The sequence below is a fragment of the Garra rufa genome, chromosome 5 (genome assembly GCF_049309525.1).
Source record: "Garra rufa chromosome 5, GarRuf1.0, whole genome shotgun sequence".
Classification (NCBI taxonomy): Eukaryota; Metazoa; Chordata; class Actinopteri; order Cypriniformes; family Cyprinidae; genus Garra; species Garra rufa.
The window spans coordinates 22500011-22527672 of record NC_133365.1 but is presented as its reverse complement, the minus strand read 5'-3'; the positions used below and the strand labels follow the sequence as shown (position 1 = coordinate 22527672).

The 27662-nt window shown below is 35.3% G+C and overlaps 1 protein-coding gene across 2 annotated transcripts in view; it reads right to left on the bottom strand.

Moving 5' to 3' along the window:
* Positions 1–27662, bottom strand: part of arhgef12b (Rho guanine nucleotide exchange factor (GEF) 12b) — a 97768-nt gene that overhangs the window by 43830 nt on the left and 26276 nt on the right. The window contains exons 2-3 of one of the 2 annotated variants that reach the window (XM_073839419.1): positions 6550–6570; positions 3800–3894 (exon numbers count right to left, since the gene is read on the bottom strand). In XM_073839419.1, the coding sequence (XP_073695520.1) occupies positions 3800–3894; positions 6550–6570 (116 nt within the window). The remainder of the gene's footprint in view (positions 1–3799; positions 3895–6549; positions 6571–27662) is intronic. The other variant, XM_073839421.1, reaches the window with a different exon arrangement.

Here is a 27662-nt window from a genome sequence, read left to right as displayed (position 1 = left end):
TATATTAAATATTTAAATTTATTTATAATCTAAATTATATACAAGTATAAATATATATACATATAAATATTTTTTTAAATATATACATGTATGTGTGTGTATTTGTATATGCATAATAAATATACTCAGTACACACAGATATAGTATGTAAACAAACTTTTATTTTGCATGCGATTAATCGTTTGACAGTCCTAATAAATATAATTATCACAATGTTTTCAGCCTCTGGACGTCATGAACACAAACATAATTTCTAGTAATAATCTATGATAATAATCTATCTAGTAATAATGCAGTTCATGAGCATTTTACAGTTTCTTTGTTGAAAAACTATCGCCATAAAGGTTGTCATAGTAACTTGAAGAAACTGTGATATATTACTTAATACACTCCTGAACAAAATCTTAAGACCGGGGGAAACATTGCAAGTATTCACATTTCGCGCTTGTGGATCATAACCGGGTTGTAAGTACTGCTTCAGAATGCCAAAAGAAAAAACAGGAGCAAGAGACAAAAAATAGAAAGTAGGCAATTTATTGAAAACGGCATTTAAACTCAAACAGGCTGTTCATCAGTTGATCAAAAGTTTAAGACCATAGCCCAAAAATAAACCCACAACAGAACCAAAAGTGTCAAAAAGGACTCAGTAGTGAGTAGCCCCACCTTTCTTGTTGATCACTTCAAACCCTCGCTTCGGCATGCTTGATCTTACTGTTTTCTGGAGGCTGCTGGGAACATTGCTCCATGTGGTGAAGATGGCTTCACGAAGGGCATCCACGTCATTACCCCACAGACGGGGACCCTCAGTCAAGAGGGATGCCCGTTGCAACAGATCCAAATAGCCAGCCGCCGTTTGACGCCCATGGACAACCTGAAGCTCCATTTTCCCATTGAAGGAAAAAGCACCCCAGATCATGATGGAGCCTCCTCCACTGTGCCGCGTAGAAATCATCTCCGGTGGGATCTCCTTGTCATGCAAGTAACGTTGGAAGCCATCAGGACCATCCAGATTAAATTTTTTCTCATCAGAGAATAAAACTTTCTTCCACCTTTCAATGTCCCATGTTTGGTGCTCCCTTGCAAATTCCAAACGGGCAAGTTTGTGGCATTGAAGGAGAAGTGGCCTTTGAAGACGTTTTTGTTCTTGAAGCCCTTCTCTCGCAGATGACGTCTTATGGTTATTGGGCTGCAGTCAGCATCAGTAAGGGTCCTAATTTGGGTCGAGGATGGACCTGTGTCTTCACGGACAACCCGTCCGATCCTGCAGCTCAGTGCAGGTGAAATTTGTTGGGTCTACCACTTGACTTTTTTTGTCCCATAACTCTCAGGATCTTTTAAGAAATGTAAAATGACTGTCTTACTGCGTCCAACCTCGGCAGAGATGGCAAGCTGCGAGAGGCCTTGCTTGTGCAGCTCAACAATTCTGCCACGTTCAAAGAGAGAAAACCTTTTTGCCTTTGCCATCAGGAGATCATGACAGTGTGACTGCCTGAAGAACAATGACATGAAAGCCATATTTTTGTGCAGATTTTACCTTTTTATGGCTATGGTCTTAAACTTTTGATCAGCTGATGAACAGCCTGTTTGAGTTTAAATGCCGTTTTTTATAAATTGCCTACTTTCTATTTTTTGTCTCTTGCTCCCGTTTCTTCTTTTGGCATTCTGAAGCAGTACTTACAACCCGGTTATGATCAACCAGCGCAATAAAACAGCGCAACCAGAATAATAAAACTAAATTTGAAGAAAAACAAGAAAACACATTTCAGAGGGTCTTAAAATGTATATTTTGTTAAACTTTCAATAAATTGTTGTTAAATTGCGTATGTTTCATGACTTTAATTAGTTAGACAGGCTTTTTCATTATTTTGTTTTAAATGTAAGCATTAAAATAGTCCCTAGAAAATTTAAACCAATTTTACAGGGCCCTACAACTGTTGACAAAATAACAATGTATAAAATAGTTCACTCAAAAATGAAAAATGTGTCAATGTGTCACAATTTTCCCAAATGTCGTAAAAATCAAATATCAAATATCAAATATCATTGCCGGCAGCCATATAACCCTGTAGCCCAAGATTGGTCGCCCACTGAAGCTAAGCAGGGTTGAGCCTGGTCAGTACCTGGATAGGAGACCTCCTGGGAAAACTAGGTTGCTGCTGGAAGAGGTGCTAGTGAGGCCAGCAGGGGGTGCTCACCCTGTGGTCTGTGTGGTTCCTAGCACCCCAATATAGTGACGGGACACTATACTGCCAAAAAAGCACCGTCCTTCGGATGAGACGTTAAACCGAGGTCCTGATTCTCTGTGGTCATTAAAAATCCCATGATGTCTTTCGAAAAGAGTAGAGGTGTGACCTCGGCATCCTGGCCAAATTTGCCCATTGACCATCATGGCCTACTAATCATCCCCATATTCAGATTGGCTTCATCACTCTGTCTCCTCTCCACCAGTAAGCTGGTGTGTGGTGGGCGTTCTGGCGCACTATGGCTGCCGTCGCATCATCCAGGTGGATGCTGCACACTGGTGGTGGATGAGGAGATACCCCTGACACTGTAAACGCTTTGAGTGTCTAGAAAAGCGCTATATAAATGTAACAAATTATTATTATTATTATTATTATTCATTTGCACTTAACAACATTTAAGTTTCACTTTTTTTTTTTTTTTTTTTATTAAACACACAACACCCGATTAGAATGAGATTTGAAAGCTGCGGTGAAGCTGCTTTGAAACAACGCGCACTGCAAAAAGAGCTACACAACTAAACTTGAACTGAATAAATGTCATGTTGGGTCAAATTGATACATTTTCAAATGTATCCCCATTTCAAAGCAATTAAATGTGTGTATACATTTTGTATGTTACTTTTCCATGTTTTATGTTTGTATGTTTAATGTGTTTTTTTCTCTTCATTATTTTATTTTAACTTTCATACATTACAATTCAAAAGTTCGGGGTCAGTAAGATTTTTGTAACATTTAAATTTTAAGATTTTGAAAAGTATCTCATTTATTTGATCAAATACAGTGTCACATGATCATTCAGAACTCTGATTTACTATGCTGATTTGGTGCTCAAAAAACATTTCGTATTATTATCAATGATAAAAACAGCTGCACTGCCTAATATGTTTTTGTGTAAAACCATGATACATTTTCCAATATTCTTTGATGAATACAGTTCAAAAGATTTTTTTCTTCCAAAAAAATAAAAAATATATCATACTGACCCCACATTTTAGAAGAGTAGTGTATGTTGCTGATACATTTAATGGCAGGTTCTATGCTTACGAATGAACTACCTATTTAAGGGTTGCGTTGAGTCTGATCCATGAACACATTGCTCAGCAGTGACCAGAAGTCAAAGTCAGTGTTAAGCCTTTAAACAAGGTGCTACTCCAGCATTTAAATGATGATTGAGGCCCCGTTGGTCTCTCTGAAGTCACAGCTGACATGTTCCTGCTGTAATTATCTTCATACAAACTGAGGCAGTCCAGCAGCACACACTGGGTCTGCATTCAATCTCACCGCCACAATAAATCTACAGACATACAGTTCACTGCTCTTTAGAGCAATGCGCACTGTATCTGCACACTATCCAAGCTGTCACAACCCAGATATACGCATTTGACTATAAATACCCTGATTAAATTAGTCAGTCAGTTTTAGTTTTCAAACTAAATAACACTGAAACATCTCATTTTGCAGCACAAAATATTCTTGAAATGAAGTAAACGACAGAAAGAGACAGTTATGCATTATTTCGATGTTTTTTAAAAGGAGTCATATGGGCGTGTTCTTACCTGTGGGGTCAAACTCATGCGAGGGGGGGACTGCCGCCTTGTCGCTTTTGGGTTTTTTGTCTGGGGGATGGTCCTTGCTGAGAATACTTCCTGTCCTGTGCACACATACACAAAAATGGGAAAAAAGGGTCACCGTCACTGCCACATCAAGCTATTCTTATCCAGCAGCATACAAAAACTAGACAGGAAATGTGGATCCACTTACAAAAGGTCACACTCATGCCCCCCTTCCAAAAACAGGCCCAGAGAGAGCAGACAAAACATTTCTGACCAACACAATGCAAACTGTTCACTGGGAATTTGACCGTTATAAAGAGCTATCATGACTAGGGATGGGTCAGGATGATCGACTAGTTGTCCGTTAACCAAATGTGAATATTGTACTTTAAAGACGATGATTTTAAAGCTGACACTTCCTAGACCAGGTTTTGGCATGCTGACAGCATATTGTGTAAAATAAAATTATATTTAGATTTTTTTTGCTGGCATCTACGCTTCGCTACCATTCACATATTTAAGGTAAGATCATTTATTCTGAAAAAAAAAAAAAAAATACTTTTATTCATCAAGGAAATTAAATTTCAAAAAGTTTATTATGTTCTATTTCAAATACTTTTTAACTTTCGTGAATAATGATTCGAGAACCATCATTTCAGGTCAGGACAGATCGCAAATCATCGCAAAATGATTCACAAACCCACTCTGAACTTCCAATCTAAACCAAATATTTCACGATACACACGCCAAAGTCCCGATCTGAATCAAATGATTCACTAACCCGCTCTGAAGTTCCAATATAAATTAAATGATTCACGATTCGTGCTCCGGAGTCCCAATCTGAATAATGATTCTTGAACCATCCTTTCAGGTCAGGACTTGGAGAGGAGATCTCAAATCATGCAATTTACAAAATGATTCATGAACCCACTCTGAAATTTTGATCTAAACCAAATGATTCACGATACACACTCCAAAGTCCCAATCTGAATCAAATGATTTATGATACGTGCTCCGAGGTTCCGATCTAAATCAAAAGATTCACGAACCCGCTCCGAAGTTCCAATCTAAATCAAATGATTTACGAACCAGGCTCCAGAGTCCCAATCTGAATAATGATTTGCGAACCATCCTTTCAGGTCAGGACTTGGAGCGCAGATTGCAAATCATTCAATTTGCAAAATGATTCACGTACCCACTCTGAAGTTTCTATCTAAACCAAATGATTCACAATACACACTACAGAGTCCCGATCTGAATCAAATGATTCATGATCCGTGCTCCGAGGTATTGATCTACATAAAAAGATTCACAAACCCACTCCGAAAGTTCCAACCTAAATCAAATGATTCACGATCTGTTCTCCCGAGTCCCAATATAAATAATGATTCGTGAACCATTACTTCAGATCAGGACTTAAAGCACAGATCACGAATCATTCAATTCCCGAAATGATTCACAAATCTGAAGTTCCAATGTAAATCAAATGATTTGCGCTCCCCACTCTCGATCTGAATAATGGCTGGCGAACCATCATTTCAGATCAGGACTTGGAGCACAGAACGTGAATTTCCGATCTAAAACAAATGATTTGCGATACCTGCTCCAAAGTCCCCATCTAAAACAAATGATTTGCAATACGCAACTTGAAGCCCCGATCCAAATCAAATGATCTGCGATGTGCAAAGTTCCGATCTAAATCAAATGAATTGTGAACCCGCAACAAAGTCCTGATCTAAATCGAATGATTTGCGATATACCCTTTGATGTGCCGATCTGAATCAAATGATTCACAATCCGATTGGAGCGCTTCGAAACAGTGAATAATTTTATGCTGCAATGGTTTAACTTGATTCAGAGTTTCCAAAAAGCTCACTTTCAATCAACACTGTTGTGTTTTTTTTTTAAATAAAATCAATAGATGTGATGACGTATCACTTCAAAAAAATTAATTAATCGGCGCGGTTCCAGCGTAAATGACTCACTTATTGATTTGGTTCATCTGTTTCTCTTTCTACTGGCTTAGCTCGCTAGTTTTATGACTTTAACTGAAATAAGCAAAAAAAAGTATGATTTTTTTTTTTTTTTATTGCGTGATAAGATATGTGCTTATTGAAAAAATTAAACACTTATTTCATAGATACATTGTCTTTAAATAATTCAAGCACCTTTCAAGTACCTCTTCAGGAATATTGCTATTTACAAGAGTTTTTTCATCCCTCAAATTTCAAAAAGTCAAATTTAAATACCTTAAGGATTTTAAGCACCTTTAAATTGTAATAATTTATCACTGTTTTTGTATTTTTGACAAATTAACTGCAGCCTTGGTGAGCATCTTAGTATTAGTACAGAACTTAGTATTAATTTTTTTTTAATGCGATCAGATTTTGATTCTTACAACTAGATTTTAAATAAGATGTAATTTCTGAAAAGTTGTCAGTGGCGATTTTTTAGTTCTAATTTGGCAAGTGTAAGTTTTGGATCCTGCTCAAGCAAATAAACAAGCTAAATCGGCAAGAAAAGACTCTGTGTCTACAAACAAATAAAGCCCGAGTTAATGCTGTGAATCTGAGCATATTATTATCACATGTTCATATCAGCGGCAGCATCAGTGTTGTGTCTACACTCAACCTGCCCAAATCGCTGTCTGCAGAAAACAGCCATTAGCTGCCTGTCTGGCTGCTGTGCTTCTCTCTGGGGCTATAAGGGCGTTTCACTACGAAAGAGCAACAGGAAAGAGGCACTGCACTCACCTGCTCGCTTTTTTGGGAAACCTGAAAGACAAAGGAAGGTTTTTTTAGAAATGGTGTTTAAAAAAAATATTCTGAGAAGATTAACAATAGTCACTTGTTTTTGAAAGTGGTACACTACCATTCAAAAGATTTACAGTCTCTAAGGTCACCAAGGCTGCATTTTTTTTATTTATCAAAAAACAAACAAAAAATAAACAGTAATTGTAAAATCTGGAACTATTATTAGTTTAAATAACTTTTTATATTTTAATTTATTTGATAGTACAGTTTATTCCTGTAATGGCAAAGCTGTATTTTCAGCAGCCATTACTTCAGTTTTGCGTGACACAAGATCCTTCAGAAATCATTAGAATATGCTAATTTGCTGCTCAAGAAACATTTCTTTTTACGTTGAAAACGGTTGTGCTGACAATAAACCGAAATACATCGATTTAAGGATTTTTGGATTAAAACTACAGCATTTCCAAGGAAAACCATTTGTTTGAACTAGAAATCTTAAAGCAACAATATACATGTCTTTCACTTTTCAACTTGAAGCACATTAATAGTCTTTTGAATGGTAGTCTATGTGTGTGATAGAAACATTATTATTCATTTAAAATAACATTAAACATGAACTTACTATTTATTACTACTAGCTAGCCCATGTCAAAACAGCCCACCACCCAAATCTCTATAATATTTAAATATCAATCATAGACTGTAAAAAAAGATGGACGACTCATCTCCCCTTCATTCCATATAGGAAAGTGAAGCCAAAATGTCTTAATATGGCCGCTGCCATCTTGGGGGAAATTACGTCATTTGGAGCCAGATTCTGCGCAGTAGAGATTCGTTTGGAGCCAGAGTCTGCGCAGTAGTGTCGCGAGGCAGAGCCGCGGTATCAAAGTCCCGCCCAAACTCCCGCAGACCCAATCGCAAGATCACAATCATGACACCACACCCCGTTTTTATAGCATAAAATAACTACCTAAAAGTGAACTTTTTTGAAAAATGAACACTTGAACATGAATCAGCATTATGAGAACTACCTCACACGATGGAAACCATCTTTGGAAAAAAATTATTTCAAGTGTAATTCGATTATTTAGTTTGGCTCATGTCCCATTAGATTACATGGAGAGGGCGGAGTTTATGACCTATACTGCAGCCAGCCACTGGGGGGCGATCGAAAACTTTTGGCTTCACTTTTCGAGACTCGTGCGGCGCACTTGATATCAATTCATATAAAAGTTTTTTTTTTTTTAAATATCTAAATTGATTAAATTATATATTAAAATAATATTTTAAAATGTTATTAAAAAATTTACATTACACTCAGGGTATATAACAACACGGCCATTTCTGATGGTAACACAACCCAGAAATGTTTTATATACTACAGAACTATTTAAAACTGACTATTTATTGATAATCTAGTGAATTATAATCTAGCACAGATAAACAGTCTAGTGGAATCTCTACTGGTTGACAAGCACCACTAATGACTGTTTCCAAACATATCCAAACAAGCCCACAGAGGCCATGCATTATTATTTTTCTGCCTTGTTTTCCCAGAAACATAACATCATTATTTTTGCAGTTCTGTTGGTGCAGGAATGACACACTTCAGCATTCATTTGCTCTGCTTTACGTCACTGTTGGAACTGCCTATATAAACTGTACACCGCTGATGGTGGTGTTGCATAATAAATGTGTGTATTTGACTTTCCATCACAATAAACTTTCCCCTGCCCCGTGTGCAGCCATAATCTGTTTAGTGTGTCTTGCCAATGCCTTCATGTACTGTACCAGGATCAGATTCTGCTGCAAGTACTCCCTCGAGACCCGGCATTACCTCTGTCAGATTTCAGTCTGCTTTCAAAACACAAGACTAAAGCTCATCTTCTACATAAAGAAAAAAGATTGGAACTGCTAAAACAATTTGGTTTTATGGTACACTTAATGCTTAAAAAAAAAAAGTAGCTACAATCAGCTTCCCAATAAACCAACTGGTTTACATGGTTTATAGTTGAGCGTTATTATAGTTAGATGGTTTGTGAATTTTGTTTTGACCTGGAAACAGACCACCTTTGACCAGCAGGCCAACTACTGTTATTGAAATAAGGAACAAGTCACAGTGGTCATATTGTTACTGCACTCAAGCCAAATTATGAACATTTCTGTAAAATATAACAAATAAACATTTGCAGAACTGTATGGAGATTTGAGTTTTAATAATTTAATAATTGTGATGAATCTAACCAGTATATAGAAGACACAATCAAAGAGTATTAATGTCAATATGTAGTAAATATGATAACTTAAAATGTCAAGTAAAATGTTTATTGCGATAATGTAACATTAATTTTCACACAGGATTAATTATTAATAATGTTGTTATTGTTGTTGCTAATTATTATTATTATTGCTAAATAATAATAATAATAATAATAAACAAAATAAGAAATGAAGTTCTTATTAATATTATTGCTACTGTCACAATTAAATACAATACTAAACAAAATAAGAAATTACTATTGTAATATCATTGAAAAATAGCTGTTATTAACTGTTAATAACTGTTTATTATTATTATTATATTATTATTATTACTACTACTACATTTTATAGTACAACTGTAAAATTACTGTTAATTTTTGCAATATTGCTAATTAATAATAATTATTAGTATTAATAATATTAACGTCAGTGAAATATTGCAATAGTATTTTTTAAACTGTTTACAATAATAACAATAACAATAATAATATTGTTATTAAATAAAACACGAAATTACTATTAATTAATTAATTAATTAGTTAATAATAATAACAATAATAAACATAATATAATGCTACTGCAATATTTCACTGAAGTTATTACTATTATTATATTATTATGGTTATTCCTACTATTATAAATAAAAAATACTATGTGTAATACATCATTGTAAAATAGTTGTTATATTATTTTTATATTTTACAATACAACTGTGAAATTACAATAATTTATTTATGTTTTTATTTTTTGTGTTATTATTATTATTGCTAATTAAAAATAATAATAATAATAATAATAATAATAATAAAGTGAAAGTGAAATATTGCAATAGTAATTTGCCATTTGTTTATTATTATTATTAAACAAAATAAGAAATTACTATTCACTTAAGCCCACTTAGATTTATTATATTATTATTATTAAACAAAATTTAAAGAAATTTAAAGAAATTATTATTGCAATATTTCACTTAGGTTTATTATTATTATTGTTATCCCTACTGTTACAAATAAAAAGTTACTATTTTAATATATCATTGTAAATTAGATGTTGTTGTTGTTATATTATTCTTATTCTAATTATATTTTACAGTACAACTGTAAAATCACAAAACTAATTTATGACTGTTTTTATTTTTTGTATTATTATTATTGTTGTTGTTAATTAATAATAATAATAATAATAATAATAATAATAATAATGAACAAAATAAGTCATTACTACTACAATATTTCAAAATGTATTATTGCTGTTGTTATTAGAATTAAAGGAACACTCCACTTTTTTTGGAAATAGGCTCATTCTCCAACTCCCCCCGAGTTAATAAGTTGAGTTTTACCGTTTTGAAATCCATTCAGCCGTTCTCCTGTTCTGGCGATATCACTTTTAGCATAGCTTAGCATAGATCATTGAATCCAAAAATGACCAACGAGTTTCCATATTTGTCCTATTTAAAACTTGACTCTTCTGCAGTTATGTCGTGTATTAAGACCGGTGGAAATGCAAAGCTGCGAGTTTCTAGGCACGATATAACCACAGAAGAGTCAAGTTTTAAATACAACAAATATGGAAACTCGGTCATTTTTGAACGCGATGCTATTGGTCTAATAGAATTCAATGATCTATGCTAAGCTATGCTAATAGTGATATCGCCAGAACAGGAGAACGGCTGAATGGATTTCAAAACGGTAAAAATCAACTTATCAACTCGGGGGGAGTTGGAGAATGAGCCTATTTCCAAAAAAAGTGGAGTGTTCCTTTAAACACAACACTAAACAAAATAATATTCTTTTATTATTATTTTTTACAGTATTTTTTCAGTTTTATTTTTCACCGCCTGCTTAACTTTAAAACGACAGCACATAATTTTTTTTTTATTAATTCATAATTCGCGTTTGGGGTTTAATAAGGCCATATTGCAATTTCAATTTTATTAAATTGTGCATCCCTAAAAACTTCCTTACCTCATACCCCCTTGGACATCCCATGACCCCAATTTGAAAACCCTTAAAAGTACTTTCCCTATATTCTGACATTTTAATTAGCATTCTGACAATGTGCAGCACTTTAGCTTTTAGACAGCTTGCACAGTAAAATATTCTTGGAATAGCTTTTTTCACCTTTCACTACAGCCATATACATTCAGACAGAATGGTTGCATCATCACATCTCGCACTGCAGCTCGAACGTCCTACTACGAGAGTCAACAGCATGTCAAGTTAAAAATGTATCTGGAGGCCTTAAGCAAACACCCCACAACGTATCCCTCCCTGAAATCACTTTAATTATCCAAGTCAAGCTCAAGAACAATGAACCGACCAGTTGATTTCAAAAGTATGTATTTTTGTGCTCTCCCACTTCAAAAAAACAGCCTGAACATGTTAAGCTGGTGTGACATGGTTTTTCCAGCAGGGATTTCTGCCCTTGACCACAGAGCGGAAAAGACATGGGTTGTGTACAGTACGGCTTTCATCAAACACACAAGTTTTGATGTTTCCACAGACATCAGATCCTCCATTCTCATGAGTCACATGTATTTTTGAATTTGTGCGTCAGCCTTCAACATGGCAGGCTCCTGAGATAGATCCCAGCGATAAAGTCCGCAGCTGAACACGCAAGAGTCGCCCTATCTCATCAGCGAGCCGACCGCTCTTGGGGAAGGAGCCTCTTTACAGAAATAGCTCAGACATCTCGTCCTCCCTCCCCTCTCAGCTCCTTCCGCGGGTGTTTTTTGTTTTTGCTGCTGTTCCTTCCCCTCCACAATGGAGCTCCGCACGGGAACAATAGCCTTCACGTCAGAGCCGGCCCACTACACAGCAGCCCTGTGGGCCTGATTCCCGGAAACAGAAAGGGCTTCTGGCAGGGTCCCCTGTTTCCTGAATGTGTGAATGAGGGAGGGAGGGGGGAAGGGGCGTTTGGGATGGCTAAGAGTGAAGGCAGGGGGCAGGACTGGGCCAAAATAAAAATTCTCAGGGCTTTGCTCCCTCGCTCTTCCTACTTCGCTCTCTTTCTCTGGAAAACTGTCTTTAAAGCTTTTAGTGGCCAACAAACAAAATCGCAGCTTAAACATTCTGAAGCGCTGCCCATCCAGGCCGCAACAATCAAAGCGGAGTTAAGGAGGACATCAATCCTCAGAGAAATCAAATGCCAAGTGAAAATCAAAGTTAGAAAATCAGATTTACTCTGGCCTCTGCTTTCAATAAAAAGGGAAAATCTGTAATCATCTTGTGTGCCTAGAAACGAGAGGAACGTCATAATCCATTTCACAAGAGATTAGAGAGGAAAAGACAGAATTAATGTCATGTCTAAGTGATTCAGAGTGAATCACAAAACGATTCAGACTGTTTTGTTAACCTGTTTCGCTGATTCATTATAAGGACAAAGACTTTTTCAGCAAAAAACTAAAAATATTATTATACAGTAAAAAGACAGTCATAAACTGAATCAGACTGTTTTGGTACTTATTATGCAGTAAAGAGTCTAATGACACCCAATTTATGGTTTTGTCATTCGACTCTTTTCGGTTTATGGTTTTGTTGTTCTGTTATGTTCTATTATTTTAATTTAGTTAAAGGGATAGAGATTTACTCACCCTCAAGCCATCCTAGGTGCATATAACTTTTGTCTTTCAGACAAATACAGTTACATTGGCTCTTCCAAGCTTTATAATTTATATTTATTATTTATAATGGCTCTTTTGAAGCTCAAAAAAGTACATCCATCCATCATAGAAAGTAATAAAAAAGTTCATTAATAAAAAATCATATTTAAAACATGAGAGAGTGGTGTTCCAGTGGATGACGTAGGCAGATGCAGTGACGAACATGGAAGTGACAAAAGCGATAAGGAGATAGCAAAACAAAACTAAGTGGTAAGAAGTACAAAACAAGGATTTGTAAAGAAAAATTTGTATTCGATATAAGCCAAGAGGAGACTGTTTTTAGCTGTAAACAAAATCCGGTTCTTGCGAGAAGCATATTCTCACAGAAGCTTATGCCTGCATCCTATGTCATCCACTGGAAAAGGGCTGCTCAATAAATCGAAATGAAATTGTAATCGAGATTAATCGGAAGCTCCGATTGTCATGCGTATCTTTTAGTGAAGCACGGTGATCTGTGATCTCCATTTCTATGTGATCTGTGATCAGCAGTAAATCTTCATCCGAAGCCCAGAGGGCGCTCTGTCTCTCAGAAACGCCAAAAACACCTGAAGGAGAAACCTAGAGAATACCTATAGCAGCAGTTAAATAAACGGAAGATTTAACTGCTTTCATTCAATCAACATGACTAATAAACACACTACTATGACAATATATGGTTTACTGAAGTTCGTATTATTGTAATTTTCATTAGAATAATGCATACTTATAATGCAATGCGTTAATCACTGCTTAGAATATTATGAACTATGTTCTGTGCGTTGTTATGTGTAAGAAGCCATATCATTTCACAGACGGATTCATTTTAAACACTTGGCTGACGTTATGAAGTAAGTTTGAAGTAAAAATATTATTAAATGTGGTATTTTCACGTGCTTTGAGATGTAGCACCATTTTTTACACAGCACCGTAGTGAGAAGCTACGCTACAGCTGTCATTATTGCAAACAATTTCTTTTCGATTTTATAATTGTTCGATTAAATCGATTTCGATTATGAACACGATTAGGCGTAGCTTCTAAGTGAACTACGGCTCTGTCTACTACATGCTGCTCCATCTCAAAACAGGTGCTGGAGATTTACGGCTAATCAAAGAACCGGCTTTATTGACAAAATGCGCACGACAATCACCTTCGATTAATCGCCCAGCCCTACACTGGAACACCACTTTCTCATGAATGCATGAAAGCTAGAGATAAGAGTAGAGTTGGGGTACTCGGACTCGAGTCCGGTCTCGAGTTCAATTTTTAGCGGACTCGGATGCGTTTTGACTCAGACTTGACTCGGACTCAAGCTTTTCGGATTTGGGAATAATTGCCGAGTCCAGGGACAGTTGACGGAAATTTTACTGACTCGCATTATTACGAAAGTGACATTCAGTATTCGCACTTGTTTAAAAGTCTTGCCAGTACTTGAAAGCCTGCTGGTTTCTTTGCATGTACACAAACCCCCAAAGTGCACTCAATGAAAGCGCCTCTCAGTCAGCGTGCAAATGCTGAATTAAGTTTAATTTTGGATGTTATTGCTACACATTTACACAAAAAGTAATGTCAAAATGCACCGTCTTGGAGAGTATTAATGCAAATGCGGTCGGTTTTGTCTTGTGAGTGAATTTAAACAGTTGGGAGAAATACAGATGTGTCACAATATATGATCGGTGCATCCGGTCTTAAAGCAACAGCAATGTAAACCTGCTGCAGCAGACTGCGTCATATTAAATTTGCCTATTTTATCTCACAATTCAGATTTTTTTTATTTTTATATGTTGTTTATATGTTGTATTTCAGACTTTATAACTCAAATTAACTCAAATTAGTTTTTCTGAGGGGAAAAATGTCAGAAGTGTGGGATTTAAATGATTTTGAGCTGAGGGGAAAAGCGAGAATGTCATTTCTTATCAAAATTGTGAAATATAATCTCGGAATTGTGAAAATAAAGTCAGAATTTTGAAATATAAACTCAAATTTACTTTTTTTTTTTTACTCTTTTATTCCATGGCCTATATAGACTGCTTCTTAAAAACTGTCACCTTACAGCCTCATTTTCATCCAAGAAAAAAAATAATCAAAATGCCATCTGCCGTGTCTAAGGTCTTAACATTCATCATATAAAACCCAAAACAGCCAAAATCAGAGATAACAGGTGAATTTTCTGCTCCTCAGGTCTCATTCACTGAGCTTCCTACCCACCCCATTGAATTTATACATTTACTATATAACAGCAAATAAAGACAAGTCCTGTCCTGCCCTATAATTTTTTACATTCTAAAAGCTGTTTCATTTGGAAATATGTCACAATACATAAGTTATAACTTCTGTTACATCACTTTAAAGTTTGCTGAGCAGGACACTAATTATAAGATGGTGTGAAATCAAAAATCCAAATGGCAATATGCAATAGCTGTTTGCTTTTTTACATTTAAATTGTCATTGCCTTATTCTAGTTGTACAGGTTAAAACAAGGTTAAGATACTGACAAACAGTAGTGTTCAGTTGGACTCGGACTCGACCCATTTGGACTCGGACTTGAGTCCGACTCGCCCCATTTTGGACTCGGACTCGACTCGGACTCTAATGGCTAAAGACTCGGACTCCACCCAACAGTAGATAAGAGATTATAAAGTTTTATATATGGATATTTTTCTTACACGAATGCATTGATTCACTTCAAAAGGCCATTATTAACCCCCCAGAACCATGTGGAGTACTTTTTATGATGGATGGATGCACTTTATTGTACTTCAAAATCTTAACGCCCACTCACTGCCATTATAAATCCTGGAAGAGCCAGGATATTTTTTTTTAAATAACTACGATTGTATTCGCCTGGAAGAACAACTCGTATACACCTAGGATGGACTAAGGGTGAGGAAATCATGTGTTAAATTCCAGTTTTGGGTGAACTATCCCTATCTTGGACTTCATAAACAAAAAAAGATTCTCCAAATATTCTCAGTGATATACTTCAAAAAATTAACCATGAATGTCAAAAATCTGTGTGTAGTCTCAAGTGTTTATTATTATTACAGAAGAAAACGAGGCTATAACGAAACGAAAACTTGTTTTGAATGACAAAAACTATGACAAAAATCAATGAATAAAAATCTGCTGTGCCGTAGGGTGTTAGATGCATACATTTGAACTGTATCATAGCCTACTGATCTATCCGGCAGAATATAAGCTGGCACACATTTTGCTGCAAGTCTCATAAAATGTTCAAAAATGTCAATATCTGGGAGTATGAGAAGAGCAGACATATGGATAAATTTGAACTCAGTTTGACTGAAGCCTCTCACACAACGCACGAGTACTCTTTTGCGTCTCATGAACTGAGAAATACACACACAAAATGATGATTTGTCTGTTTGGACGAGTATTCATGTAAGCACACTCGGTTACATCTTAGGTGAATGTAAACAATTGGGAGACTATCGGACGTGTATCAGTACACTGCATCCGTGCATTCAGTTTTAAAAGGGACAGCAGTCTAATTTACTGGCTATTGTCTGTGGCATTGATGATAATCAAACAACAAAAGAAAAATAACTGTTCTTGACTTAATCACTTTAGTAGCCCTTATAAGGACCGACCTAAATGTATTTATATAAATAAATATGTCTGTTTGAATAAATGAAGAATGTGGTAAACAAGCTGTTATAAAGAATGCATAATTATATATATATAATATAATATATAATATATATATATATAATATAATATAATATAACCATTGGCATTTCATTGAAAAGAACAACATACTTGTTTCTTTATGAGAAGTGGTTTCATTTAATTTCAATTTAAAGGCAACTTGCATGTCACATCAGTTAAATCTGTGTCTATCATAATAAAACCTAATATCAGACCTATACAATGAGCTCGGTAAGTATGAAAGAAATGCTTAATAAAATACATTACATTAAATAAACCCATTAGATTTTAGCAAGCTAAATCTACTGAAGATGCCGTTGACTAAATCTTGTGACTAAAACTAAATGGCATTTTAGTCAAAAGACTAAGACTAAATCAATCAAACAAACATCAAACATACATCCAAGCCAATAAAGTGCAAAGTGACTGACATACACCTGTACCACAACCTGTTACTCTACAGCTTTTGCCAGCTAATTGTTTATACAAATCATATACACACCTGGTGCATCATGCATCATCAGTCATAACAGACACAAGAACCAAAAGGTTAGAGTTCATGACATTACCAATTAAGATTAAGTGAATAATGACTAGATGAAGTGAATAATGACATACAGTAGTCAACATTTAAAGTGGATCTTTCATCAAAGTTGTCCTAAACCAAAAGAATACCTGTTCTTGTCTTAGGACAAGGTATCGCATCACAGAAACGGTACTAGTGACAGATCATTTCTTCCAATATTTGACCCTGGACCACAAAACCAGTCATAAGGGTGAATTTTTTTAAATTTAGATTTATACAAGTATTTGAAAATCTGAAATCTGAGGGTGCAAAAAAATAAAAGTTGTCCAAATTAAGTTCTTAGCAATGCATATTACTAATCGAAAATTAAGTTTTGATATATTTACAGCAAGAAATTTACAAAATATCTTCATGTAACATGATCTTTACTTAACATCCTAATGATTTTCTTGGCATAAAAGAAAAACTTGATGTAATTTTGACCAATACAATGTATTGTTGGCTATTGCTACAAATATACCCATGCTACATAAGACTGGTTTCGTAGTCCAGGGTCACACATGTGATATACATCCAAATTCAAAACGCAGGATGAGAACTGAAAGATCAGAATGACAGCTTAAGGTTGTAAGAAAGGGATGAAGTTTAAGCAAATCAATTGATTTGAGTAGTCCAGTCACCAGAGAAGTCTGCCGTTTCATAGGGAAAAACTAAAAACTAAACATTGATATGATTATTATTAATGCATTTAGGTGATGCCTTTATCCAAAGCAATTTATATTGCATTCCAATCTAATTCCAATGCATTACTAGCACCATTCTCTACTGTTTGAGCTACAAGAATGCTGAACACATGAATGGATGAACTGTTCACAATAAGATCATTAACATGCATTTTAAAAAAATAGGGTGAATTTCCAATTCATGCCTGGTTTAAGACTTGGGAACATACTGCTTAAGTCCTATGGCTCGTTTTAGGACCACAGTCCACTTTCACTGTATGAAAAAGAGCACCTTGCACATTCTGAAAAGTTTTTCCTGTTATGACTGTAGCAAATGAGTCACACAGGTTTAAAAACAATGTAAGAGTGTGTAAATGATGACAGAAAGTTCATTTTTGGGTCAACTATCCCTTTAACACTGTACAGTGCAAGTTACTCATATCAAAAAACCATTTCAGATAAACAAACTCACAAATCCCTTAAAAACACCATTAGCAAGCTGATTTAGCAGCAGTGTTAATGACTCAACAATAGCAGTAGATGTATAATATGATGCCATTGTAATGCAGGAATAATGATTATGCTAAGCTGCTCAGAAAACATTTAGCACCTAATTTTTCCTTCATTTGATGGCTAACAGCAGTCTCTGGATTAAAGAGTCATTTGCAGGTTTTTGGTTGTATTTGAAATGATTTGTGCGCCTTTGCCTCTCTGAGCTCTTAAGCTTGTTAGTACGAGACTGGACTTTAACCAAACAAATTTTCAATTAATTGCACACAGGAAGCCACGCAGAAGCACTGGTACACATTATGTTATTCAAAACATTCAAATAATCATTTAAGGAAAAACAAGGCTTCTAGACATGGTAATACCATGTTTTTTTAGATGTTGTCCACGGTAAACATGCATTTTGGACATGTTATTTTTAGAAGAATACTGGAGTGTTATGCACAGTAAATAAAATAATACATGAACAAGAGAGTGGCAAGATCCGTTACCTTTACTGGAGGAGTATCACCACATTTGGTTCAATCAACTTAAAAGATTAGTTCACTTTTAGAACTAAAATTTACAGATAATGTACTCAATCCCCTTGTCATCCAAGATGTTCATGTCTTTCTTTCTTCAGTCGTAGAGAAATTATGTTTTTTTAAGGGAAAACATTTCAGGATTGCTCTCTATATAATGGATATGTATAGTGCCCCCAAGTTTGAACTTCCAAAATGGAGTTTAAATGCAGCTTCAAAGGGCTCTAAACGATCCCAGCCGAGGAAGAAAGGTCTTATCTAGTGAAACGATCAACAAATTGACAATTTATATACTTTTTAATCTCAAATGCCTGTCTAGTCTAGTCTCTGCGATGCGCATGCATAGTCTGTGTAATCCGGGTCAATACAGTTAGGGAATGTCGAAAAACTCCCATCTCGTTTTCTTCCCCAACTTCAAAATCGCCTTACATCGCTGCAGAAGTACCGACCCAGTGTTTACAAAGTGAACATACAAAGATGATCAAACACCCCTTTACTAAAAAAGGTAAAACAGCGATGTATGGTAATTTTGAAGTTGAAGACGAAAACGAGATGGGAGTTTTTCAACATACCCTAACTGTATTGATCCGGATTACACAGACTATGCATTAGATTAGACAAGATGAGCATTTGAGGTTAAAAAGTATATAAATCGTCGTTTCGATTAACCAATCGTTTCGCTAGATAAGACCTTTCTTCCTCGGCTGGGATTGTTTGGAGCCCCTTGAAGCTGCATTTTGGAAGTTCAAACTTGGGGGCACCATATATATCCATTATATGGAGCGCAATCCTAAGATGTTTTCCTCAAAAAACATCATTTCTTTACGACTGAATAAAGAAAGACATGAACATCTTGGATGACAAGGAGGCAAGTACATTATCTTTCAATTTTCTGGAAGTGAACTAATCCTTTTAACAATAGAAAGAGCTAATGAGCGAAAAACGTTGGGATCTCTTCCTCTTTGTTTCCATCTGTTTAGTGGGTAACATTTTCCTTGAATCCTATTGGCTGGTAGGTCTTAAAATATGTATGATCATAGCAGAACATGCCTCAAGCGTCCTACACCTTCTGTCCTAACGCCCCCTTTCACTGTCTCAAAGTGCTTGAAGGATGGGGTCTCATCTCCAGAGCAATTTCTCATTCTGCCCCAATAAACCCGATGAGAGCGACAGAACGAGTGTGCTCGGGGACGCACATTTCTTCACGCTAGACTGTCTCTTCACGTTTTATTATGATTAGGATGGGCTGGTGGGGGCAGGGACTGGGAGAGGGTGAGAGGAACATATATTTGTTGAAACTTGAGGGAATACTGATTTCTCAGAAGATCTAAACAGCGCACTACAAATGTGAACCTACAATACTCATGAAGGTTTCAAACAATGCCAACAACACAAGCGAACACAGTTGCCGTGATCAGGAAATTTGGGTTTTTAGAATTAATATTATTAATTAATTAATATTGGCTGATATTTGTGTGAAAAATAAATCTGATATTTTTACAAATCTACAACAGATCACTGAATTGTACAGAACTTTAATGTCTTTACTTTCACATTTTGATCAAACAATTTCCTGGAAAGTAAATCTTAAAGACCCCAAACGTTTAAATGGCAGTATATACACTACTAGTCAAAAGTTTTGAACAGTAAGATTTTTTTAAAGAAGTCTCTTCTGCTCACCAAGCCTGCATTTATTTTAAACGAAATACAGCAAAAGCAGAAATATTGTGAAATTTGTTTACTATTTAAAATAACTGCTTTCTGTTTGAATATATTTTAAAATATAATTTATTTCTGTGGTCAAAGCTACATTTTTAGCATCATTACTCCAGTCTTCAGTGTCACATAATCCTTCAGAAATCGTTCTATTATGCTGATTTGTTATTATCAAAACAGTTGAGTATATTTTTTCAGGATTCTTTGATGAATAGAAAGATCCAATGATCAGCATTTATCTGAATTAAAAAAGGTTTTTGAAACATTATACACTATACAATTTTTATTACCATCAAATTGGAGAAATTAAAACTTTTTGTATTCATCAAAAAACCCTGAAAAAACTCTGCTCCGCTGTTTTGAAAAAATAGCAATATTAAATGTTTTTTGCGCAGCAAAATCAGAACATTACAATGATTTCAGCAGGAATAAATTACATTTTAAAATATATTCAAACAGAAAATATTTTAAAATTGTACTGCTTTTGCTGTACTTTAGATCAAATAAATGCAGGCTTAGAGAGCAGGAGAGACTTCTTTAAAAACATTAAACATCTTACTGTTCAAAAACTTTTGACTGGTAGTGTGTATAAGGAAAAACTACTCACCTTGAACTTCAAAACATAAAAATGTACTGTGTGCGAGTTCCTTTAAAGTATTATAAACAAATACTGGACTGTGGTAGAATGAATACCTCATTTCCATCTGATGCATACTGTACATATTTTCACAAGCTCCGACCTTCAGCTGAGTTGTATATGCTATAGAAAATTTAGAGCAAAAACTAAATGTGATTTGCTGTTGTTTGTCAGCCAGACAGTTGCTTCCTGTTTGAGTGGGCAGACCTTGGTCAGAAAGCTGTAAACTGAATGAGACTTCATGAAGATAATTAATAGTCTGGGTATGCAACACTATTCATTCACTTAAATGAAAGTGATTCTGAGGCTTGGGTGGCTTGAAACAGTTTGTATAGCCTAAATATGAAAAGCCTTCTTTTGATTCTGCTCTGAAGAAGCTCAGATGATTACACAATTTCACAAACTTACAATGGGCAAGAGAAAATCTAACAGACATGATACTGACTGTTTGTGAATGCAGATATGCACTCATGACAGTTGTTTGAGAGCTGAACTGTGATTAAAGAGAGACTCCAGTGCTTTTTCTGTCTAGTTCCTTTGTTGTCATTGTCAACAACACATGCAAAAGCTGTGGTCTGTGACTGTAACGCATCCAAAGAAACAGACTTTAAAACAATATCAAAGATATTTTAAATAAACACAGTGGAAGGCTCATGGAGCTTCTTCTTGAACGCTGACTGCAAAAAATTCAGTTTCATCCGTGTTGACAATGTGAAGTATGTGAATGTGAATGTACCTTCCCTACAACTAAAACAAGCCGAATAAGACTAATCAAACATTATATACTTTACTACAGTGCTGAATTATTCAATTTAAAGCAAAGGTCTGAAAAAAGACACTCAATTTGTTATATGGCTATAAAATTAAATTAGGGATTTAAACTCACAAAAGACGAAAAAGATGAAACTGTAACATATCTGAGGAAATACTGAAGTGGGAATGTATTTTAAACAAACATTTGAATCATTTTCTTAAGTATTTATATTTGTATGATATTTATAATTAATGATTAACACAATTATTAATGAAAGGTAGTAAGAACATAGTCCAAAATAGTCCATGTGACATCAGTGGTTCAACCCTAATGTTACAAAGCTATGAGAATATTTTTTGTGCGCAAAGAAAACTAAAATAACAACGGAAACGAAGAAAGTGTTGAATAGTCAATATTTGTTTCTTTGGTTTCATAAAATTTCATAAATCATGTAGGTAACCTACATTTCTTTGTGGAACAGTGAATTTTGATGAAATATGAGCAGTTTGCAGTCTGTTAATTAGCCCATGCCCAGTTCAGATAAGTCAACAGCTATAATACCTTAAAATAATAAATCTAAAAATATAGGTGCAAGCAGCGATGACGAGCCCAAGCCACCAGCTCAATCGCCACCCTGGGGGCATCAGGAAAACGGTGCACGTTCGAGAGCATATGTTCTTCACAAAACCCTGAATAAATGACTTCCTGTTGGGCGGAGCCTATGACATGCAGAGCGAACGTTGTACAGCTCAGTGAGATCTATACATGTACAGAGTTTAATACGCATACGTGCAAATACGTGTGAGATATCTTGCAAGCTTTCTGACTGTGTTCCAGGGGACGCTGTAGAGCCCCTGTGCCATGCCCAGGGCCCAGCCTCTGCGGCATCCTAAAGACCGCAGAGTTTTTGAGCATGTTAAGGCCCCCAAAAAGCCCCTAGTAGAAAAACCTTATTTTATAAAAATTATTTATTAAGATTATTAAGATCATCTTAAATAATATCATAGATTTGGAATTCAAGGGGGTCTTCGGATTTCCATTTTCCACAAGTTCGTATGATTCTTTAGGGTCTTAATGAAAAGTCTATAATATGCTTTGGTTAAAATTCTCAATAGCAGCTCTGCAACTCATTTTATTGCATGGTCCCTTTAAATGCAAATGAGCTCTGCTCGCCCCGCCCCTCTCTGATGTGGAATTATGAGCCGTAATGTTTACTTTAGCCCCATTTAGCTGAATTTAGCCGTGTTTAGCGGCAAAATTTGCTAACAAGCACATTATTAAGAAAGGCCGTTTGCAAAGATGCAGAAAAAACCCTTATACTCACTTCTGCTGTGGGTGAAGCTGCATCAGAACATTCGAATATGTAGATCATAGATGCATATGTAGATTGGGATTGGCGCTTTCCTTTTTAAAAACGAAAGTAATGTTATCCTCTGCTTCTTCAGCAACTCAGATGTGGGGAGTAAATGACAACTGCTATGTTCATTATTACATCAACAACAGAACACCTCAATCGCTCAGTCTGAGACATTCTTGTCTTCCTCTGCACCTGAGTCGACACAATGGCGATCGGAGTCGGACTGTTTCAGCTCGGTAAGGGGGGGTCTAAGGTAAGATGCTCATGTCAATCAGCTATCGTGGGAGCGGCCTCTGTCGATGTGCCGTCACATAGACCAGAAGCTGAGAATGACCTAATTTTAAAAAGAGGATATTACTTTTAAAGATTAAAAAAATACCACTAGGTGGATTTGTATCATTGTAGGGTGGTTGGGTACACTAACTGCCAACACACATTAATGTTTAAACAACATTTAAAGGTGAGTTTTGCATCTGATGACCCCTTTAAAAAAATGTTAAATCTGTTTTATTCGTACTGCATTTGATATGTATTGGTCGCTAGGGCTGCTCGATTTTGGCAAAAATCATAATCACGATTATTTTGGTCAATATTGTAATCACGATTATTTAAACGATTATGACAGGCTCCAAAACTTTACATAGTGATTAATTTAAAGATAGCAATACAGCGAGGAAAAAGATACAAATAAAAAAAACAGTGCTTTAAAAATACTGAATACTTTTATGCAAGTCTAAAGTAGTCTAACAATACTACAGAAATTGAATTTGAATGTAAAATAAAACAATGTCTTCACTCTAATAGTTAAGCATGCTTTGTTTCTTATTAAAACTAAAAACGTCCTTCATTCAAGAGCAGTGTGAGTGATGTTTCTTGTACGTTTTATTCATATTAGGCAGAGAGACGCCAAAAGGAATATTATGTGTTGCCGCTTTAACCACACGGACCCATTATACTGTTACGCATGGATTTTCATTCTCAACTGTTTATGTTCATTTAAGACATAACTGACAAGAGTTTACATGAGTCTCTGAGCGCATTAACAAAGGACAGCGCAAGTTTTCTTACGTGCTATTAAAAACACAACATCAAAGAAACATTAATAAATCAATCACGTCCCATTTTATGAAAGCCACCTTACATGATTTAGCTGATTTGCATGTGAAATTTGGCTTTTATGGAGGAGCGAAAGCGCACCACTGGTAAAAGGGCAGAATGGGGCGCAATAATCGTTTCATCTCGATTATTGCATTTTCATGATCGTTTGAAGCAGAAATCGAAATCGAATTTCGATTAATTGCACAGCCCTATTGGTCGCATTGTCGAAATCTATCTGCATATTGAACTGCAAACAACATTTTAACGTATTTTAACATCAAAAACATGTGCAAGCCTAATGGCAGGTCAGGGGTCAAAGGTCAACGGATCTGGAGGAACACAAGTCAAGGCAAACAGCTGACTCACCAGCAGCTGAACTGAGCTGCCCATCGGCTGCATAGCAATGCAGTCCCAGACATGAGAATCTGCCTCCAGACAACAGCATTTCTACACTGATCACGAACCTGCTCTACTCACACAATTTCTCTGCTTTAATCATTTTCAGAACGAGTGCAAAAAATGGCTCCAGGGCTCCAAACAAACATGATTTACACTTCAGAAGCTACAGTCCGGTCACAGCGGTGTGAGGAAGATTTATAATGTTGCGTGAGTGTAGAAAGCACAGTGTTGCTGACAGATGCGGCAGTTTCCTCAGGTCAATCCCTTCGGGCCTCAATCAATTCCTTAATTGACAGTATACATGCAAAAAACACGCTTGACATGAGTCGAGACTTGCCCTGTGTGCCACTCATTACAGAGCTCTTACAGAGCTTGTGATACATTATGGTTAGAACTGTATGTCTGCCCCCAGGCTACTGTTACTCATTAAAACTAATGACATGTACAGTAACGTATAGTATGAAGTAGGGCTGGGCAATTTGGCTTAGAATCAAAATCTCGATTAATTGAACATTTTAACCCGATTACGATTAATGAACGATTATTTTATTTATTAATAAAATTATATTTAATTATATTTATATAATATTTATTTTTTTGCCCTCATAGTTCACTGACAAGTTTTGTACAGTAAATATGCTCACATATTACAAGCGAGAGATTTTTGGATGAAGGGTGCATTACTTGATTTTAAAATAATTGAAGGAAACACACTATCTACGATCTATGATTATTAATTGAAATCAGTGTTGAACAACTGAAATTAAAGCAAGCATTGCTTAAAACGAAAAGTCACATTTTTCTTAAATTAGTGAAAATAAATAACTTGCACTATTGGAAACAAAATAAATAATTTTCAATGTTTTTCATATTAAAAGTAGAAAATAAGCAATATCTCCTCTAAATAAAATTACCCTTTTATATCCTGTAAATACTTTTTACTGTATAAATACCGTTTAAGCTCTCCATCGACATGTCGGCGGAATAACGGAACGGAGCGCTTGTGTTTTTTTAAAGGGAAAGTAATTGAAATAATCTTCCTGGAAAAATTTTAACGATTATAGGTTCTGAATGTCGATTTCGATTATTTTTCGATTAATCGCCCAGCCCTAGTATGAAGATATTATATATGTAACTTTAATTATTACAGGCAAGTAAATAATTGAGCACAAACAGTCAAAGAATTTATAAACACCCGAAAGCTGGTTGTTCAGCTTTTTTATAACTGAAAGGTATCAGTTTCATTGGAGCATTGTAAAGTATGCAGAAACAATCACGCAACTTCCTATAGTGGAATGGTGGGTAAAACAGAATTTTAAAAACAACAACAACACAAACACTAATACCAGGAATGTACAACATTGTTAAACTAACAATGCGATTAATTGCGATTAATCGATTTTATCAGTGCTATCAAAATTATTTTAATAGTTTTAGTTATATTTAACAATAACAATGCTGTAAATTTCCAATATACTGATGAGTCAGAATTTTAAAGAAATGTGGCATTTTTCTTTAAAGACAGCATATATATATTATATATATATATATATATACATACTAAGCTGATTCAATGAAGTAAGTGAGAAAGACAAGAGAGTTATTCCCACTGGCTCTGTCACAGCAGTGTTGCTGTCAGTGTCTGTTGTTTGGCAGCAGTGTGTGGGATTCCCCACATCATCTCACAGATCAATTTTTCAAGCATGCTCCAATTACACCAGCTCAATTATATCTGTCTCAACCCTACTGAACCATCCGGTTCATTTAACCAAATGGATAAGCCAACCATTGAGCGTCCAGCAGGGAAATAATTTGATACCAGTAACCAGACGGACAAAGAGCTCAATACAACATTTACTGCCAATCCAAACAACATTATACAGAGCCAGAAATCCATACCAACTCTACAAGAGACACATTAATACCTCAAAGGAGAACATTTTTACTGAAAATATTCTATTAGGGTAATGAGCATCACCACTGAGATTAATAGGAATTATGGATGAAACAAAAACAAAACAAAACAGTAAAAAATGGGTTTTATTTTCTTCATAAAATATACATTTTAATATAATTTTTTTATTATTATTATTTGATTTAGAGTGAGATATATATGGAAGCCTGTTTCCGCCACTGAATAAAAAACAAAAAAAGTTAATTGCGACTTTTTATCTCACAATTCTGCGTGTAATTGTGTGTTACAAAAAAAATTAGAAAAATTGCGAGATAGTCACAATTCTTAGATTTTTTTTTTGAAAATGCGTGATGTTATGGAAGCCCGTTTCCGCCACTGAATAAAAAGAATAATAAAATATTGCAACTTTTTTTCTCAGAATTGCGAGTTATAAAGTCAGAATTGCGAGATATAAAGTCTCAATTGCGAGTTATAATGTCAGAATTGCGAGACATATAGTCAGAATTCTGAGATATAAACTCGCAATTGCGAGAAAAAAGTCAGAATTCTGAGATATAAACTCGCAATTGCAAGGAAAAAAGTCAGAATTCTGAGATATAAACTCGCAATTGCGAGAAAAAGTCAGAAATCTGAGATATAAACTCGCAATTGCGAGAAAAAAAGTCTGAATTCTGAGATATAAACTCGCAATTGCGAGAAAAAGTCAGAAATCTGAGATATAAACTCGCAATTGCGAGGAAAAAAGTCAAAATTCTGATATAAACTCGCAATTGCAAGAAAAAAAAGTCAGAATTCTGATATAAACTCGCAATTGCGAGAAAAAGTCAGAAAAATGAGATATAAACTCGCAATTGCGAGGAAAAAAGTCAAAATTCTGATATAAACTCGCAATTGCGAGGAAAAAAGTCAAAATTCTGATATAAACTCGCAATTGCGAGAAAAAAAAGTCAGAATTCTGAGATATAAACTCGCAATTGTGAGAAAAAAAGTCAGAAATCTGAGATATAAACTCGCAATTGCGAGAAAAAAAGTCAAAATTCTGATATAAACTCGCAATTGCGAGAAAAAAAGTCAGAATTCTGAGATATAAACTCGCAATTGCGAGAAAAAGTCAGAAATCTGAGATATAAACTCGCAATTGCGAGGAAAAAAGTCAAAATTCTGATATAAACTCGCAATTGCGAGAAAAAAAGTCAGAAATCTGAGATACAAACTCGCAATTGCGAGAAAAAAAGTCAGAATTCTGACTTTTGTTTCTGTTCATTTGTGACACTTTCTGTCAAAGCACAATAGGAAACGGAGATCTTGTTTTGTTAAAACGACATATTATGTCATAAAAACGATATGATTTTCCCGTTATAGAAAATATATGATTACATGTGAGCGAGCTAGGCG